Genomic DNA, 20,487 nt, shown 5'->3' with positions numbered 1-20,487 from the left:
TCATGGTATCTGTGCCCTTAACTCTGGCCCAAATACTTCCAGTTTTCCTGTAGGGTTCACAGGTGTTACTGAATTAGTTTATTTTTATCAGGAAGATAATGACTGGGAACAACACTGAGTTTCCTTCTTTTCACAATGGGAGAAATGAGAAATACCAAGTTTCAGGAATATGAATCTTAGAATATTTCTGATGATTCATCAACGTTTTTTCATTCTCTGCTCTGTTCTTTCTTTTACTGTAATCTTTATTGCAAGAGGACTCTGATGAAGAGGTTAGTTTTGCATTGGATCTTCAATATGATAAAATTTATTGTAATTTCTATTTCTTATAGTAAGGAGCTAAAAGCTAGCTGCAGATAAAGGTTTTTTTAAATTTGGAAATTATTATTCCTTGTGACAAACAGCTCTTTTATTCTTGATGAACACAGGATCATTCTGTTGATGGAGAACAGCAGTTTCTGAAATATTTATGATACACATCTCTTTGGCCTTTGCCATTATACCTTTAAATATAAGCTGGTATTAAGCACCCATGTGTTCAGGTCACCAAATAATGAAAGCAAAGTATAACAGCATAGTTTATGCTATCAGTTTGTGCTGCTTGGGGATCAGACCACATGTCAACACAAGCAGGACAAATGTTCTACTCTATGTCCAGAAGCCCTCAGCTAAGCACACTTCTGCAGCACTGGGCACAGACACGGCATCACCAGCTCATGTACTACGGCTGTGGGGGTGACTGTGCTCACACCTAATCCCGATGTGTTGCAATCACAGTCTGGGAATGTCCATGGTGCCCTGGTCAAACCCACACCCTTTACTAAAGCGCAGTTGTGATCCCTAGTCAATAAAAGTGTCAGCGCCCCTCCAGCACCTATCGTAGAATGTAGAAAAGAAGTGCTCCGAGTTTGGTATTTCTACCTTCTTTCATGATTTCTGATACATGGATGTACGTCTGCAGGTCTTCTTCCTGCCGCAGGGTTCCAGTGAGAGCGCACTGAGTACCATAAAGTCTCAGGTGCTTTTAAGAACGTAGCAGAGGCATTTCTGGACAGCCGTGCCAGGCCGAGAGCCCCACTGAAACAGCGGAGACCGCGTTACCCTGTTGTACGCTGTACTGGTTCCCGGCACCTGCCGCCCCCTTGGCAGTCGCGTGTACCCAGCACGGGGTCCTCCCCCGCCGCTCCCCGGTGGACTCGCCCAGGGGCCGTCTCGTGAAGTCCCACCGCACCGCCGCCGCTTCTAGCAGCTGTGGCCGCGTACTACATTTCCCTGCATGCGGCGCGGGAAGGACCGTACCATATGCGAGGAGGAGGGGACATAGGCGGCTTGAGCGCGCGGGAGTTGAAGTGCCGCCGTGCCGGCAAGGCGGTAAGTGCCGGTTCCGTGCGCTGGCGGAGGGGTCGATGCGGTCGGCGGAGGTTGTGGCGGGTCCAGAGAGGGGTGGGAGTCAGACTCTCATCGGGACCCGGACCCTCGCTGTCCTCCCCCCCTCACTGCAGTTACAGGCGCCTCGGCCCGTTCGAGTTCTCCGCGCCCCGGCTGGTGCCGGCGGACGAGGGGGGCCCGGGCCTAGGTAGTGGTTGTCCTCTGCAGGCGCGGCCCCGGGAGCGGAGGCCCAGTTGCCGCGGGGCACGGCGGCGACCGGGTCGTTTCAGAAGGCAGGAGCCGCTCGAGCGCTGCCTCTGCAGGCGCGGGGCGGCTCGTCTCGCCTGAAGGAGAACCGAAAGCAGCTGGACCCGGCCCCTTGTGTCCTTCACGGGTAGACTTTGAGCCACGCTGCTGGGGTATTCCTAAGGGCTTCGCGGTGGAACGGGTGCGTTGTCCTCATTGTCCCTCGGGGATAGTCGGCGCGCTCTGCGGCTCCCTGGGCCTCGTGAGGGCACGACCTCCCGGGCAGCGCTGCCGCGCTGGGGCACAGGCCTGGGCAGGTGACAGTGGTGGGCCTGTGGTGGGCAGAGTCACCTCCCGGGTTCCAGGAGAAAACACATTGACCTCCTGTCCGGTCCTGGCTCACCCGAGTGGAATTAGGAAAGTCATGGCGCCTGGCTGTCACGGGAGAGAACCTAACGTGTGTGAAAGTCAAAGAAGGCAGCTCACCTTGATGATTCATCATCGCCGGCCTTAATAATGAGAGGCAGTGACATCCTGAGCCCTATTTCACAGCTGACAGGGTCTTTAAGATACCCCTAGGGATGCTATAATGGCTCATTTACATGGAAAAGGCTCTTCAGCACCTTATGCAAAACTTTGAAATACAATTGATTTCTGACAGTTTCATTTCTATACCTTATACTGAGGAGTTTTAATTCTTCCCTTTTTATTAGTGTAGCACATTAAGCATGAAAGTAGAAACTTTGTCAGCTGCTCTGCCCATTTGCTAGCTAAAGTTCCCATCTTCTGTCCGTGACGTACAGCTGGCGGGTATGGCATTAGATGTGATGTCACAAACTGCAGATTATAGCTTCGGGTAGTAATAAGATGCAAGAACAGATGGACTTGCATCCTGCTTTCAAACAAATGTTCTTTTAGTAATAAAGAATGTGAAGGAAAAATAATGAAAAAGAGAGGTATGTTTTCTGTGTTAAAAAAAAGTCCCTTTTGCACCTTTAACTTCCCAGTAAGTTAAATTCTACAAAAATGTAGAAATAGCTTAATTACACCTTTTGAAGGTGACAGAGGATACAAGAGATTTCTGTACAAAAAGACCAGTCCTCCAGGAAGAAGCCTCCAAATTTCTGGAACTGCAGTGACATGTGTTCATTTGACTGCAGTCAAGAGGCCAGGCTTGTTTTCTCTCAAATTCAGTTATAGGTTTGGAGGAGTTTGCATCATTGATCTACCCCTTCTGAAAGGAGAAAGAGCTGGGGTGCTGTAGGCAGCTCTGACAGGTGCTGACAGAATATATGTCAGCTTTTCTGCCTCAAAGTTACGTACGGCTTGTAAGGAAATAAAAGGAAATAATAAAGTTTATCTAAGGTTCATGTACAGAGGTCTTGTTTCTTGTTTATTGTAACCACCATACATTTGCTGGGCTGAGTGTAACTTTGTGTACTTTATATCTGCGTTGGTGTTAGTTTGGCTGTTTTGTTTAATCTGTCTTCTCTGCTTTTGCTGATTCCCCTTCTCTGCTGGGGGAGGTGGGCTGTCATTGGATGATAGAGCAGTGGCTATAGTTTAGCCCCAGATATGGGTGAAATGTAGAGAGGGGTAAAAGCTTGCACTCTCTCAAGGATGCTCTTGAGAGCCTGTCTATTAGGTGAGCCATGCTTCTTGATTTGAGGTGCACACAGAAGGAATCATCAAACATATTTTCTATTGAATACCAGCTAAAGGACAAGGGAAGAAATACCACCTACTCTGTATACTATAAGGAAGGAATGCATTGCTCCAAAGTGCTTAGTGGGGTAAATGTGTGTTCTGTGCCCTTGTCACCCAGAGAAAAAGTCAATGAGAAGTGTCTTACAGTGGGCTTGTGCTGGGCCAGTGACAGAGCTAGGATTAGGCTGTTGATTCCTGCAGATGTCTGTTCAGCTAGTGCAGTGCCTGTCTTGCACTTGAACAGGATGGGCATGATAAGAAAACAAATCTCACTGGGTCACTGATCAGGTCCCCCATCCCTTGTGTTGCATGTAGCTGTCTGCCACTGGTTGCTGGAGTTCCATGCAACTTCCAGGAATGCAGTGCCTCTTCCCCCCAAACTGATTAGCAGTGAGGCACTTTAACAGCTAGTCTGGCAGAAAGGTTTCCAGCTTTTGGGCACTCTTGATGTTGCAAGAGCTCTTTTTGATCTCTGCTTTCTTATATCTTCTCTTACCCACTTGCAATCCGCCTACATTGTGTTATCTTCTAAACATTTGCATTGAGGAGGCAGCCTATTGCTGAGATCAGAGTTGACCTTTGATGAGCTTGGGACCATGAACAGTTGTTTTGCTCCAGGTACACAAGGTCTAGTGTTGAGTTACTTCTGGGTGTGTGGCCTGTAGACACCATTGAGTTAGGAATAGCAGAGTCAGAGCACAACAGCTTATATTTGATTGCTGTGTGTTTGCTTGAGCTCTTGGCTGTGGGCAGTGGTAGCAATGCATCACTAACAAAGGAGCATTTAAAAGTTGGATTGACAGGTCCTTTAAGTGTGTGGGCATCAGGTCACTAGGGCCTGCTATGTTACAGTTGCTGTTTTGTATCTCAGCAGGGTTCATCAGTCATGGCACGAAGAGTCTTGAAACTTACCTCATTGGTAGCAGCTGCTTCTGGCATCTACCTTTATGGAAACAAGTTCCTGGATCCCAATGATTTTGGAGTTGTTCGTGTGGGCCGAGCCATTGCCACAGTAAGTTTCACACTAGTAGTGTGCAGGAGGATTCCTAGCTGGGTAATGGAATTTGAGTTCACAAGAACTTGGTATTTCTTGTATTCCCATTCTGCATTTTCAGTTGAGAGCTGGCTCCAGGAGTCAGAAGGTCAATAAGGACCTCTTCAAGTTGTTGGCACTGAGGGGTAAAACAGAACTGTCTTTTGCACATTTTGGAAAGGAACAACGAAAGAGATTGAGCTGCAGAGACCTGTCTCTACTTCCCTGGATGGAACCTTCAGAGCAAGGGCTTACTTTGGGCTTCAAGGCCAGGGACCTGGGTGCAGTGTCCTATTGCCTTTAACAGTGACCTAATTCAGACTGCCTTGTCTGCATGTGCCATTTTTGACACTGGAACTTTTTTTTTCTTTTAAGGATTGTGGTTGTTGTATTAGTAGGAATGGTAGCCATTGCCTGGTGAGATCTGGGGAGAGAGGGCAGGTGTTTTGAGAATCATTTCCAAAGCAAGGGTAAAGTGAGGATGGGAGGTGATGTACTTCTGAGATTGGATTGGTTTTCAGATTTGTGAAATAAGCACTACACCTGCCTTCCATCACTGTTATTTCACCTTTGTTGATCATCACTCCAGAAAACCTGAGAATGGAGACTGCCAGCCAAACAGGTTGCTGCCTTCTGGAGGATATTAATTGATGAATCCATGAGAAGCCAGGAACAAGGACAACAGAGAACTCTGTCTCCCTGTACCTCACTTGCATTACATATCTGTCACTTCAGGCCATGACCTCCATCATTTAGAGACCCCAGTAGTAGGCAGCTGTCTGTCCGCATGTTTTATGACTTTTAAGCACTTCATTAATGAGTTTTAGAGGGAGTTGGCTCCTAAGGGTGCATGCAATAAGAAACAAGATCTGTGGGTTGGCTTAGGTGCCTCACTGTTTGTATGTGTGAGCTGCACCATGAACTATTGTGAGAAATGAATGTTTACACAGTATCACAGTATCACAGTATATCAGAGCTTGGAAGGGACCTCAAGAGATCATCAGGTCCAACCCCGAAAGAGTGAGGACAGAAATACAAACTGTCATCTTTCCTTCCTACCTAACAAGTGCTGAGCTTTGTGCTCCATTCCTGAACATAGAGTAGTGCTGCATGGTTGCAGAGAGCAGCTCTCTCCCTTTTACTGCACAGGAAACCAAGGCATGGAGATGAAACACAATTATTGGGTGGAGGGGATTCCTCTATTCAAGCTTTTGGGGCTCTCCAGTCTGTCCTTGAGTTCTGCCTGCTTGACCAGTGTTGCTCAGTCTTTTGATACCAGTGTTTTTGTGGCTGACTTCCATTTAACACAAAAGTAAGTGAGATGAGTCTGTGCAGATGGTCTGTGTTTTGAGTGACCAGGAGAAATTACTTTTCTGATGAATACGAAGTAGAGGAAGGGAGGTTTTCTTTGCTTTAGATGCTGATGAATCTAAAGACATGCTTGACTTTCACATCCTCTGCCTTCAGGGATGTCACAAGTCACAGGCTGTAAAGCACTTCATTGTCCTTGCTCTTACATGCATTGCAGGGTTATGCACCCATAGCAGTGACCCCCAAAACCAGCTATCAATGCTCAGTCTTCTGTGGGTGATAGCAGCATGTGTTTATGTGTATACTTTTCAAACAATTTTCTGTCTCTTTTTCAATTCTGTGTTCTCTCATATATAAGACTCTGGTTAGGTTGCTTCCAAGACTCTTTAGTCCTGCTGTACCTTCAGCTCGAAGTCTGCTCCTTGTTGGAAAGGTAGAGGTCATCTCTTGTCTGAGCACTGGCAGCCCAAATGACTCCCATTCCTTAGCCATGGACCGAGTGAAGTCAATAGAGCAATTAGACATGTTAATTTCTAAGAAGCTCAGCTTCTTGGGCTTGCTCTTTTTTAAATGAATGCTGAGACTCTGTAGTACTGCAAACAAGTGATTTTGATATTGGTGGCATCTACATGGACCTCAAGTGTCAGTCCTTCAATCCTAGCCCTTCCCAGACTTTTTATCTGGGTGCTTGATCTGATCATTGGACCATAGCCAGGCAAAAGCAGGCTGCAATTGAGAGTCTGTAATTCTTAAGAGCTAAATGCAGCAGTAGCAGACACAAGAATTCAAGACAAGTTATGGTGTGGCAAACAAAACGAAGCAAAAGCCTGGAGGAAAGAACATGCAGAGATCAAGAAATCTGACCTAGAACTACAGGACTGTGGGCAGATTTTATCTGAGCTTGATAAGAAAGATTTGAGTCTATTTGTATTTTAAGTGTACTGGTTCAGTAGTCCTCTGCAGACTTTCCTAAGAAACTTGATGCAAATGTCTTCCTGAACCTCAGTTCAGGCAACTGCCCCTGGCGTGTGGGTAGACAACTATTCAGAGGGAACATTGCACCATGACTTGGTAAGATCTGAGGATAGTTTTAACAGTGGTGGAAGAGTACAAGGTGTTGAGAATTCGTTGATGCAAAATGGAAGCCCTGTTCTTTGGGACATTTAACACTGGCCTGCATACAAGATCAGCTAAGTAATCTGGCATTTGTAAGGGGAGTGACTGGTTGATCTTGTAGGTTGTCTTATGTGCCTGAAATTCAGTCTCACACTGTAACAGGAATGACAGCACTAGTCTTAGGTGAGAATGAAGTCAGTGGCATGGGCAACATCACATTTCAGATGGTTTCTGGTAAAATTAGAAGCCTGGCAGAGCAGTTGTGCATTTGCTGTATTTCACTGAGGGTATCACACTTTTTCTGGATATATGGAAGAGATGTTATGTGTAGTAGCTGGAATACATCTCAGACACTAGCAGGAATTTGGCAATGTCAGAGTTGCCTATCAGGATCATTATAATACTAATTTAGTGTTTAAGATTACAATGTAATTAGCAACCACTTAATTAATTCCCTCTTCCTCTGTAATACAGGCCAATCTGTTAGCTGCTTCTTTTCAAGTTGGAGGTGATAATTACCCTCGTGGACCAGAGATAAAATAGGAACCAACTCAAGACTTCATGCAAGGCTGATAAGAGCCTCCCTCCACTTTAAAGTTGTTCTTTGAGGTTGTGAAGATGCTTTGAATAATCTTTTTTTTCTGAAGGGTCTTTATGTAGGTGTGTAGCTTCTGAGTTCACTGGGGGGCAAGAGAGCCTAAAAGGCAGAAAATAAAATGCTGTTCTCCATTTCCAATTTGGGAAACAGGGAACAAGAGAAACCTAACCTTCACAAGTAAAGAGTCTGTCTGTCTGTAACTGATTCCTAGCTCAATCCCCTCTTGAATGCATCTCTGAGCTTTGGACTGTTTCCCTATTGTCAGTTCTAGTGACTTTGTCTCAAACCAAATTTGATTCCCTTGCTTTCCTGGCTTTCATGATACATCAGTTGTGCTTTATGTTCTTCCTAGGCATGTTTGGATGAAAGGTCAGGCTAGTATGTGTCCCAGGATGTGATGTTTCCTCTTCAGTGCAAAGACGGTAGGAAATCTGACTTTATATCTGAGTTCTGCAAATGGTTCTATATGGCTAGGATCATGAAACTCAAATGGCAGGGTACTGGACAGGCTCACCTAGATGTACATTCCTTTCTCTCCCTCCAAGTAAACTTAGTAAACATGACATATGTTTCTGTTCCATTTGCTGGCATTCTGACTGTGGAAAGAGAAGAACTTTAGTCATAGGATAAAATTGTGAAATATCCACTTTCAGACATTGTGAAGGCACTTAGGAATCTAATTTCATTGTTTGTGGCTATGTCTGGCTAACAAGCTTTATTGTTTTGTAATTGGGTATCTGACGCTTTAGCACTCTAGTCCTGTGTACAGTTGAAAATCTCCAAAAGTATACTGCTGGTGCTAATTGGGGAGCTTGTCTTCAGTTACTCTGCTCTCTGCTGAGCCAGCAACACATAGTGAGCTCAGTGTGCACCAGCATAGTTAGGCAGTTTGGATGGTGTGAGATAACTGATGGGGCACAAAGAGGCTATTCGTAGCCTCTGTTGCTATCAGTGACTTTATTGTGAAAGCCCCAGATGGTTGACTGAGAATGGGAGTCTGCTGTGCAAGGTGCTGTACAGAGATTATGAAAATGCTTTGAGCTTCTCAAATAGAGAATAGTACAGGAGTGTCAGGTGTTGCTTATTTTTAATAACTACACATCAGTGAGGTTGCTGCACTGCTTTCTATAAATGTGCATTGAAATAGGAATATTTTAATTTAATTTCTTAAGAGTGTGGCCATAAACTTCACTATGGAGACTAAACTTTGGAGCTTAAGCTACATACATTCTCCTTAACAGAGGTCTTGGTCTTTTGATAACTGCAGAGCTTGCTCAACATCTGTGTTTTCATTTGCAGACAGCAATTATCAGCTATGACTACCTCTCCTCTCTTCGGAGTGTCCCATATGGATCAGAGGAGTATGACATCCTCAGATCACAGGTAGGTGATAGCATTGGACTGTGTTCCTTGGAAATTCTGCAAGGCACAGGACAGGTGTGTTACCAAATTCATTACTGTAAAGCAAACCGTCAAGCTGTCTGCTTAATAATCCAGTATGCCTTCTAACAAATTGTTAACAGCAAACTGTGCTGCACGTTAGATGAAATTCTTGCAGGACTTGCGTTGCCCAACGGATAAACCACATGCAACCAGTGCTCACTTACATCCTTTAGAGATTCAAGTGCTTGGTGTATTGGGTAAGATGCATTTGGGCTTTGTCACCAGTCCTCTGTTGCCTAGACTGGTTGTGTGAAAGTTGGCTGCTGAGAAGGGACTGGCAGTGGTTTATTACCCTGCTTATTGGTTGGTAGTGGCCATAACATGAAGGCTGAGGGACTTAAAGTAAAAGGAGTGTGTTGGAGGAGGAGTAATAGGGATGAATTAGGCTTGCAGATCTCCAAAGAAATAAGAATTGGGCAAAGAAATGTTCATCTCATTGCAAAACACATTGTTGTGTTTTGATACCAGTAATTAACACAAATAGAGAGGGCATTTCTAGTGAGAAGGACGATGAGCACCCATATTACTCCTCTCAGTCTTGTGCTGCACCTTTCACTCCAGCCTATAGCCCTACAATACCTTGAGCTGTCAGTGACATTTAAGTTTTAGCTGTGTGAACGTGGTATATATGCCAGGGTCTCTCTGCTATTTCAGCTCAAGGCCTCTTTAGAGTGGGAAATACGGCTTGTGCCAAATGATACCATTCTGCATAGTGCATTTGAAGGTCTTTAACTGCATTTTTTCTCTTGGTGCTTAGGCTGCTGATGTGGTTGCATGGGGTGGTGCACTCCAGGGACTCTCACACTGGAGGGACTCAGAACTCTAAAGCTGTAATCAGCAGTGGACCAGATAAAAATCAGTGGCACTGGACTCCAGGGTGTTTTTTTTGTTTCTCTGGCAGAAAATCCACACCATCTGTACGGTATTAGAGTATTTGGAATAGTTTGTAGGGTGGTTTCCTTGGACTTGTTCTCATCCTCTCCCATCCTCTTAGCTTAAAGATGCTAAGCTGTTCTGTAGCTCCCCATCCCAGGTGAATGGCACTGCCTCTCTGGCATAAACTGGAGATAGATGTGTTGGAGTTTAGTTCTTCACTTTGCATCTGCCCATGTCTCTGCCATGTACCTTTGAAACCTGGTTTGCAGAAAGGCTGCTTGTAGCTTTCTTGAGCAACACCCAAGTTATGGAGTTACCAGTGCTGTGGACAGCTTGTCATTTGGCAGCAGTTTGCAGCAGCCTTTGCAAATTCCTGATCTTTTGCCATGTCTCCTCATGACTTCATTAACCTCTGTCATGCAGGTTGTGATGGTTTGCCCCAGGCAGCAAGAAAGGGCCCTCTTTGCTGGCAATGCACAGGTCTGTGCCTTCCCTGCTTGGCAGCCAGGACTAGCTGAGTCAGTCCCTGCACATGGCAGAGCCAGTGGCAAGCACAGCATGTCAGCGTGACACAAGACCACTCTGTGGCATGGCCAGCGCTAGCCTTTGTCTGCCTAAAGGGGAATGAGCTGGGACACAGGAGGAAGAAGATGCACACATAGCAGGAGTTAGTAAAACTCGGCCTATGAAGGCCTGTTCTGCTGTTGGCAGATGTTATGGAGGGCTACCACTAAGCCTGACAGTGTCAGCAATGGTGGGTTCCTCAGTAACATCTCTGTAGAGCTTGTGCTAGCAGATCATCAGTTTGCATAGGAGAACTTTTTGTCTTTGAGCAATTACATATCAAACCCTTGATCTCAGTGCAACTTTAGTGGGTGGCAACCAAGTCTGTACCACCTTGCAGCTCTTTTAACGCTCTGGTCTAGCACTAGTTCAGAATGATTTGTAAGAAGTTGCCCCATTGGAGGCGGTACTAGAGATTAGTCACTGTAAGAGGTCAAGAGGATGTGCCTTTCCCAAGTAAGTGGTGTATGTGAAGGGTACTTATCCAGATGTTGCTCATACTGCTCTGTCCTTCTTTGGACTCTCTTTCATTTCTGTCCTTTCAGAGAGGGTATCTTAACCTCCTCTTTGTGTGCTGAGAGTCTGGAATTTTCTTTTAAGCATGTGTATGAATTGGTTACTGATTTCTAGCCTCACTGTTGGTACTGTGGCTAGAAGAGAGATTCTCTGAAGCAGGAACTTGGTGACTCTGGGGCTGCAAATAGTGCCAGCAGATCTGGGTGCAGCTGCTGTGCCTCTTTTCCAGTGTGGGGGGGTGCAGCTGCATGTGTGTCTGGGATGGGGTTGCAGCCAGTTGCATGCACTTTTTCCATGCATCTCCTCCTAGTACTGGGTGCTACTCCAGTGGAAATAAAGTCTAACTTCCTCTCCACAGATTCCCAGTTAACTGTTAAACTGAAGACTCTAAATAGCCCATGGCCTCAGATGAGAGATGGGAAGCCTTGGTAGCAGCCCTGAGCGTGTTGGGGCCAAACAGGGATGTAGTCATTAGGAAGCAATGAAATGCAAAGCAGATTAAGAAGTAAATGGGTTCCCCTGGGGCTTTTAGCCAGGTTCCTGCTTAGCTCCAAGGAATTCTCTTCAATCTTACTCTACTTTTCTGTCCCTTGTGGACCACTTTTGATGCTAATGCTCTCAGCTCCTCAGTTCTCAGCACCCTTTTATGGCCAGCAGGCTGGGGATGCTTTCTAATTTCCAAGAGGCAGGAAGCAGTATCTGGGAATTCACTGTGTCCGCCTGGGGTTGGTTTGCCTCTCTGCTTCTCCTGCCAGTCAGAAGATAGGAGGATCCACTTGCTGATGTCACTCAAAGCCCTTCCTCAGCAGCAGCCAATGGAAAAAAAAATCAAAATATTTTTCCATTTCTGCTCCTGACTTAACATGGAATATAAACTTGCTTAAGTGGTCAGGCTTTATGTCTGTCCCAGTGGTTGTTTCATCTCACTACTAGTGGCTTGACCATGTAGGTAACTTGATCTTTCTCCTGAGTTAAGAATCTTTTCCTGGGGTGTCTGCCATTTTTCTACATTTAATGATAATGCCAGCATATTAATGTCAAGGCCAGTGGTAGCCATGGTTAGCCCCAAGACATTGGCTGTCTGTAGTTTTAGTGTCATGAACATTAGGGGACATAAGAGCTTTCTTTGTGTCTGTCTCTGCTGTCATGGCCATCTTTGCACCTGTAAGCTTGGGTATTTCTTCCTGTTTCTGCCCCTGCTTGTATTGGTTCAGAGGAGGAAGGAAGGCAGCCTGCTCAGTGACGTTTCCTTACAACAAACCATTTCTGTAGAGGGTTGCATTTCTCTGACATTCTTCTGCCTCCTTGAGTATTTGCGTCCTCAGTTCAAGTCAGGATATCCTTTGACATTTCCAGTCTGACTTTCATTGTAGCATCTGGATGTCTGGGTTGAAACTTCCTATATTGCTGTGATCAATTTCTGTTGACCCCACTGTCTGTCAATCAAGATCTCACAACATGCAGTTTGTTTAAGGGCTGGCATCAGTGGGATTCCAAGTTGCCACCACTGTGGTAAGAGGATTGCAATGGGTTGCTCATTTTGCAGATTTCAGCACAAGCAGTCATAATTGAAAATCATGAGCAGGAAATTTTTTGTTTTCCTCAGTAAAACAAAAGGTTGCTGCTGCAAATGTGGATGCAGGTTTTTTTTTTTTTTTTAGTAGAGAGGAAATAGCAAGGAGAGAAAGGATCTGTGGTCAAGGTGTCTCGGGAGACAGTGGGAATCCATTCTTGAATTAACTTTGGCTACAGAATTGCTTTGTCAGGGAAAAGGCATTTGGGAAGGTTAATTAATTTTCCCTTTTTTTTTTTTTTTAGAGCAGAATGAGGATGCTCTCATTCAAACTCCTGGTTATTGGGCTGTCAGTATCTGGGCAAATATTTGAAAGGTGTAACCTTGTGCCATCATTATACAGAATATGATTTCCTGTTCCATGGAGGCTATTCATAGTGTTTGTTGTGTTTGCTTCTCACGATGGGGTGGATGTTTTCACAATAAGCTGTATCTCACAGTGAAGCTGATTGTCTGAAGGATGCTGGAAAGAAAATGAGTGGGTGTATGTGTGCATGTGTTTTGAAAAAATAACCTACCGTTTCTGGATAATTCAGACCAATGGAATAGCCTGTGTCTTTGGATTTCCTTCATGAGTCAGTAACACTGTGTACCTTAGATAATAGGAACTTATATCCTAAAATAGTTTCTTTGTGATGGAGGTGGACTATCTCTGCAGAGAAAACCCTATGAGCTCTCCATGGCATTCCTTCAAAAAGGGGACTGTGAGCTGTTCTACACCATGGTTAGCACCTGTGGAGGTGGCTGTCTTTGCTTGTGCTTCAACCGGTGGTGAACTGGGTAAGAAGCAAATAAACTTCCCTGTAAGATGGAAAAGCCAATAGGTGGCAGTGACTTTCTGTCACCAATCTAAATGGGAACCAGTAATAGAGAGGGGAAGAGCTTCACAGCCCATCCACAGTCCCTGAGCTCATCATATTTGGTTGCCCTATTACGTGCTCCCCAGGATTTCTCTTAATCTAAAAGGCATGCTCAGGCTTAATCTAAAGGCATGCCATCTAAAAAAGCTACTAGCAAGGGCCAGCTGGTGGCTTCATGACTCTGGATTTGAGCACTGCTGTCTAGTAAACTTCCTGCCAACACATTAAGCATGAAGGCTTTGCACTGAAAACACATAACAAGCTGTAAAATAAGTCTTTATCATTATAAAACACTTCCTTTTCCTCCTTACACTTTCTAGAGTGGTGTCATCTGAATACTATGGACGCAGCATCTCTAGGTTTTCATTTTATAGAATTAGGAAGGTGTGTTTTGGGGGGTGGGGGAAGTGTGCCTATGGAAAAGATGTGTTTTCTGTCCTGTCCAGTGATTTATTCAGAGAAATGGGCCATCTCAATGTGACATTTTTGGAGGAACAAGTGAGGAGAAAGAGACAGTGCCTGGCTGCATATTTTTTCCTGGCTGCACACCCTCATTCCTGAAGTTCTTCACTCTAGGAGTATGAGTGTGAGGTGTTAGGCACTTGCCTAAACGTCCTACATCTTTATTGCACCCCCTCATCAGGAGTTAGATTAACTCCTTGCCTTGGGAGCATTTAGTCTTCTGCCCTCCAGGTGGGGCTATCCCTTTTCGTTTGAATCCCTGAAGACCTCATTACTTTTGTTTCTTTGTAGCTGCTGCTGAAGTACGTAATAGTTGAAGTAATCTCTGAAGAACATCTCTACCGGTACACTGAGGAAGCCCTTGAAGGATGTAGGTTGCAAGGAGCCTACAGCAGGAGGAGCACTATAAAAAGAGTAAATGGGAACTTAAGATGTAATCTTATTTAGCATTTGGATGGTGCCTTGAGTCCCAGTGTGAAATGAACAATTCATCAATGCAAAGTTAAGAGTTATGGCAAGAGATGGTATTTTTTCTGTAGCGATTTATTTACATGCCTAGATTTTCCCCCTAGATGCGAGTGGCACAAGTAGGTATGAACATAGGATTTCTCAGAGTTGTGAAGGTCTGTGTAAAGACAGAAGGAAACAAAAAGAAGCAGTTGCTTTAGGATGCCACTCTAAGTAACTTAAGTCTGGTCCCATTGACTTTGAATCTGGCCATAATTAAGGATGTTTTTTTGAACTACTGGCCAGTTTGTGTGACTTGGGTTTTGGAGGCCACCTGTAAAATCAATATTGCTGACAGGTAGCCTGTGCTTTATCTATTTTAATATCAGGAAAACAGCTGGGTTGAGAATTGAAATAATCCTATTTGAGAGTAGGAAAAATGTATGCCTGAAAGATTCATTTAGGGGTAGAGACACATCAGTACTTGCAGTGACAAAGTAAGTGTTCTGTTTGTCTTTTGTGTCCTTAAGACCTACGTCATGGAATCTGTTCACTTTTCTAAAGTTACTGTGGTCAGCTTGCAATGGAACACCAACTTGAAGTACCCTAAATTAGGAGGGTAAGATTAGCATGATGTGCAGAGGGTACTTCTTGTATCAGGCCAGGTTGGAATTTCAAAGCAGGGCTGAATACTGCAGATTTGCTCTGCTAAACCAGTGACCTTATCACATTCTCCCCAAAGTGTATCTGATGAAAGAATGTGCTGGAGGTTAGCACACAATTATGTTACTCGTCAAGCCAGTGTCTTCATTTAGTCTTTTAAACCAGTGTTGAGAGAATTGCCGTGGAATCTTGCAAACACTTCTCTGGGCTTTTTATCAATGGTGAAGGTCCACTAGTGGGTTCCAGGCAAACTGTTTTACCTATGTGGGGGCCACTCTGTTGCATACTTGAGGGAGAAGTGTCTCTGTAAGGAGCTCTGCTGTCTTTCTCCATCTGGTGCCCTAAGACCAGGCAGATCTCTGCCAGGTTGAGGAAACCCTGGGGACTAAGAAAGAAGGAAGCTATTTTTCTCTTGAGTTGAAGCAGTTGCTGATTTATTTTCAGAACAAAACTGTGTCCAGTTCTGGGCTCCTCAATTTAAGAAGGACATTGAAATACTCGAATGTGTCCAGAGAAGGGCAATGAGGCTGGTGAGAGGTCTCGAGCACAAGCCCTATGAGGAGAGGTTGAGGGAGCTGGGGTTCTTGAGCCTGGAGAAGAGAAGACTCAGGGGAGACCTTATTGCTGTCTACAACTACCTGAAAGGAGGTTGTAGCCAGGTGGGAGTTGGTCTCTTCTCCCAGGCAACCAGTGGCAGAACAAGAGGACACAGTCTCAAGCTGTGCCAGGGAAAGTTTAGGCTTAAGGTGAGGAGAAAGTTCTTCACAGAAAGAGTAACTGGCCAGTGGAATGGGCTGCCCAGGGAGGTGGTGGAGTCACCATCCCTGGAGGTGTTCAAAAAAAGATTGGATGTGGCACTTGGAGCCATGGTTTAGTTGTCAGGAGGTGTTAGGTATTAGGTAGTAGGTTGGACTTCATGATCTCTGGGGTCTTTTCCAACCTGGTTGATTTTGTGATTCTGTGAAAATGTAAAGTTCAGTGCCAGGTTTGGAAGCTACCTCTTACTTTATTTGCAGGTGTCTTCAGGTGCCCTGCCTAGAAATTTGCTGATGTGAGCAAGTGCCTGTGTTTTTATACATGTGGACAGACACAGACCTGCTTGTGGACATGTGCCTGTATGTTCAGGTGTGAGTTCTTCTGTTGAAGTAGCCACTTCTGAAACAGCGTCCAAGGTTCAAAGATGGCTTTGGAGAAGTGAATCCAAGGTGATAATCACATTCACTGCTAGCCTAGTTAAGGCAGTTATTGGTCCTATAGAAGTGGTTTGCATTTTGTTGTTGGTGGTTTTTTTGTTTAGTGTCGTTTTTGTTTTTGACTTGAGAGTTCTGTCTCAGTGGCTGCAGATTCTGCTGATGATGCAGCTTGCTGCTCCTTCCTCTGCAGCAGCATCATTTTGGCAATTCTGACACCAGTAACAACTTGTTTTTGTCACTGTACTGAGTTGATGTGACTTGGAAGGGACCCACAGGAAGCAGATAAACATAGTGACAAGGGTTGTCTTTATACAGCTTCCACTCCATTCCTAGCTCCACTTGAACAATGAATCTGCATGTGAGCCTGCACATTTACACACATGCACAGTGCTTTATGAAATGCCTCCTGCCAAGCCTGGATCCATTTACTGACTCACCAGTTTTGCTGAGTTTAGAGGTAAATTCACTGATAAGGTCACTAGCAGAGCTGCTTTTTGAAAAAAACCCCAGTTCCTAAATTGTCTATGCTGTCCCTGCAGTCTCTGTTTGAAAATGTAGGGTTTTGGGTTGTCTGTGAACTCTGTAACAGTGCAGCCTGTTTGTTACTGTAGGGTGCTCTGAACACAAGCTGTTTTTTACAGGATTGCTGAAGGGCAGCAGGCTTTGCACTCCCATTTGTTTATCACAGGACTGTTGTGTGAAGAGAAGTGGGGAAGATACTTTCTTCCCTGAAGCTCTTTCCTTTGTGTTCACAGTCAGGCAGCACAGATGGGCATTTCCAGAGCTCAGCAGGAACTGTTTAATCTCTGCAGTGCCCTATACCGTCTCTCCACTTCTCTCCAGGACAGCTTCCCTATTTCTCTTTCTTCCAGTAAGCTGAGGTTTTGCACTGGCAGTCTGAATTGGGTTTTATTCGTTGCCAATATATGAAGTGGTGATCCTTGACTGGGGAATATTGTTATAATGAAATGATGGCTCCTGCGTGATGGGCAATGAGAAATAGCAAGGCTGGTAGCTGGAATCATCCTTTCCTTGCTCTGAGCATGTAGTGGACTGTGTCCCTGAGGACAAGAAGTGCGTGCAGCCTCTCATGCATGTGAAGAACTCCCATGAACTGCACAAACTCCTGCCACCCTGACCATCACAATTAGATCCATTGCAACTTTCCTTGACCTCTGTTGGCCCTAAAGGCCACAGAGTAGTGGGGCTGAGTCTGTACCAGTAGGGAGTCTGATGTTTGAGTCTTTTAAACCTGTGTTTTGACTTTCCGGTAGTAAGTGCTTGACAATGTGATTGAGAACTGAGCAAAATGCATTTGCAGAAGTAGCTTCATGCACTTCTGGTGCATCCCCATCTGTAGCTTTTCACGCTGACCCTGCACAGCTGACCTCTCTTTCACTTGCACTGCCACTGAACTGAATCAACTTCCTGCTCTCCTGATTCTCCTGCAGCCTGCCCCAGCTCTGCCTTTACTTCTCCCCACTGATGCCTCAGCTCTGGCCACCACCTGCCTGGCCCGCACTATGCTGCTGATAGATTGGATACAGACTTACTTCGCTCAGCCTTGCATTCATTCGTAACTCTCATGACAAAGATTTGCCACAATCTTAATTTTCAGAGAAAACTGAGACCCCAGGCGGGAAAGCCCTCACAGGCTGCAGCTTTGCACACCTTTGTCACTGGCAGTTGAGCCAGCAGGATGCCTCAGTCCCTTCTGGAGTAGGATTCCCAGCTCTGGCAGAGCTTGGTCCTCACCTGGAAAGGTGAGCTCCACATTGTGTGTGTCTTATCTTCATTCCTGGAAATCCCGCTTCAGAAACAGATGTCAGATTCTGTAACATGCTGAAATCCAGTAAGCTCACAACCCAAGGAGCTCTTCAATTTACAAATAACCTGGAAACCCATTATATTTCATATTAGCATTAAAAGACTAATGCAGGCATCTTTAAATAGCATTCACTGCTTATAATTGTTAGATGTGTAGTAAATGAAGGAAGAAGTGATACATAGGTAAGACTACCTCCCCACGCAACCTCCATCCCAGTGGCAGATGCACCTCCTTCCACCTGCATTGCTCAACAAATTTAATCTCAAGAGGAGAAATGAATTCTCAGTTGCACCATGCCTGGTAATTAACTGCACTCTAATTCTGATTGCAGTGCTGTCACCCACCATCGGGTGGGAGTGGAAAAGACACTGCATTTTGTTGATGGTTGAACATTTGTTTTCCTCATCATTTTGACACCAGAGGTAATTGCCATTCCTGAAATATTCTCTTGCTACCATTACAAAGCAACTGTTAGGGACAAATTAATTATGAAGAATCTCGTTATGACAGATTAATAGGCCAACAGAAGACATTTCTTTCTTTTTCTTCTTTCAGGCAACTGAATAGTAAAATTTAACAGCTCCTGTGTAACTGCTAGAGACATGTGCTTCTCTGTAAGCCAATATAGTTTGTTCGAGATGGGGGATTTGCAAAATTAGGACTAAAGTATAGAGGGGGTTTCCAAGCTTGCTTTTATTGAGCTTTTGGTTTCCTGATATCATGTGCCAAAATGAGTTTGAGCCTGGGCATTGCCATATGGAAGGGAGGTCTTCCTGGTTGGTATTAGACCAGTATCTTCTGTCTGGGTCATGGTTGAGCAGCATTGTGAAGGCTTGGAAGTGAGAAACGCTGGACTTGTGGATTTGATAGATTTGAGAACAAGACATAAAGTCGTCATTTGGACTGCTTTGTTGCCACGGAGGGTTTCCTGTTTAAGTGAAGTTCCACTCTTTTCCAGAGAACAAATCAAGACCATGTTTATCCCATTTTCGTTCCTGCTGATGTCAACTCCTAGTTTCACTGTGACTTCATCCTTCTTTGTAGGATCTCTGTGGTCCTTTTTGTCATGTAAAATTTTTCTTTGAGGCTAAACACAGTGACTGAATTTTGCCAGCAAGGTCTGATTCTTTGGAGGATCTTCAACAGTATTTTTTTTTCTGTCAGATTTTGCTCTGATCGCCTTTCTGGAAGGCCTTTTGCTTTGAGTTTATTATTCACCTTCTACCCAAGGTTTGAAATTAGTTGCCTTTGATTAACCTGTTGATGGAAATTGCCTCTTGCCTGTTATCTCTGCTGCTGTGTTAGTGTTCGTGTCATTATTTTTTTTTCTTGTCCAGTGTAAGTCTCTTATACCTGGTTCTCCCCCTATTGACAAAGAAACCTTAACTTTTGCTCTTGTGAGATTCAGACTGAACCTGTGGATTCCTAGATGAGGCTTTCTTTTTAAAATTGTGGCAAGTGCTGCCTGCTTTGCAGTTGTCTCCACAGAGAAGTTTTAACTGGGTAGTGATGGATTAGGTTTCACTTACCCTACCCTTTGGAGTACTTGCACAGGGGATCTGTAGTAATCAGCATCTTTTAAATCAAGAGAAAATTTACCCTAGATACCCATTTCATGCTGTTTGTAGTTGCTTCTCTGGAAAGCTGGAGGATAAGGGTTAGGGATATTCCTTCATAGGCAAATGTGCAGAAATCTATTTTGTAATGTTCTAGACTGAACTGTTCTTAAATATTGAATATTAAATATTTACTTTAATACTGGGTGGGATAGGTAACCTGGAGGTGGAGACTTTCAGCTCCTTTTCTTCTTGGCTCTGTGCCCAGCTCATCACACACCAAGTGTTTCCTTTTGCACCCAATTCTTTGTAAATAAAATCAGGGTTAACAGTGAGTCTGCAGCTGGAGGGACATTCAGTTTTCTTAAAATTGGAATGAAACATGATACTCAACAGCTTTACTGACGATTTTACTCTAGGTTCTTGTAATATGTTTGACATTTACCAATGCAGCATCTCCGCCACGTGGATGCTCATTCATCTCTTAGATAAGAGGGAAAACTCAAGAACTGGCAATGGAAAGGGCAAAATGTTGAATATGTAATTGTAGACAAGGATGGTCTCACTTTTATTCCCTTCACAACCTTGGTGAGCCACAGCCAAGTGCAGGAGGGACATGCACAATGCTGTTCATTGTGATACCAGCTGCAATAAAAGCAGTTGCCTCTGTTGCTGCTGGGGGTAATTCCTTCTGCTTATTGTGGCAGCAAAAGTAATCCGCTCTGGATAATGAATAACCAACATGCAGCATCACCTGGGCTCTGCTTTTGTTCATCTCAGTTTGGTGCCATGTCAAATATTCATTTTTACTTTATTAAACTGCTATCTCTTGCTATTTTGAAGTGGCACTCTCAAAACCAATATAGACTCTCTGTTGCCTATGTTCCCAGCAGCTGTAAGGATTCAGTAGACTCAATGCTGCCTTCACTGGCACCCACATAAGAATTTCCAAATTCTGCTTCCACTGACACCTGCACAAACCTATTGTTTTCAGTGAGAAAGCACAAGAGTGGCCGTGAGGAAGGATCTGAGCTTCTAATTGTAGTTTAGTAAGTCTATTGATTGTATATGAATCAGAAGAGACATCAGTCTCCCATAGTGGTGACATTGCTGGGACTGTCTGCCTT

General features: G+C 44.5%; 1 protein-coding gene across 2 annotated transcripts in view; it reads left to right on the top strand.

Annotated features, from left to right (window-relative positions):
• The first annotated feature begins 4,207 nt into the window (after positions 1 to 4,207).
• Positions 4,208 to 20,487, top strand: part of ADCK1 (aarF domain containing kinase 1) — a 72,307-nt gene continuing 56,027 nt past the window's right edge. For both annotated transcript variants that reach the window (XM_054400199.1, XM_054400198.1), the window contains exons 1-2: positions 4,208 to 4,333; positions 8,679 to 8,762. In XM_054400199.1, the coding sequence (XP_054256174.1) occupies positions 4,208 to 4,333; positions 8,679 to 8,762 (210 nt within the window). The remainder of the gene's footprint in view (positions 4,334 to 8,678; positions 8,763 to 20,487) is intronic.

This window comes from Indicator indicator, chromosome 4, assembly GCF_027791375.1.
Source record: "Indicator indicator isolate 239-I01 chromosome 4, UM_Iind_1.1, whole genome shotgun sequence".
NCBI lineage: Eukaryota > Metazoa > Chordata > Aves > Piciformes > Indicatoridae > Indicator > Indicator indicator.
Note: the sequence above shows the minus strand (reverse complement) of the source record. Positions and strands in the feature narration are given on the sequence as shown.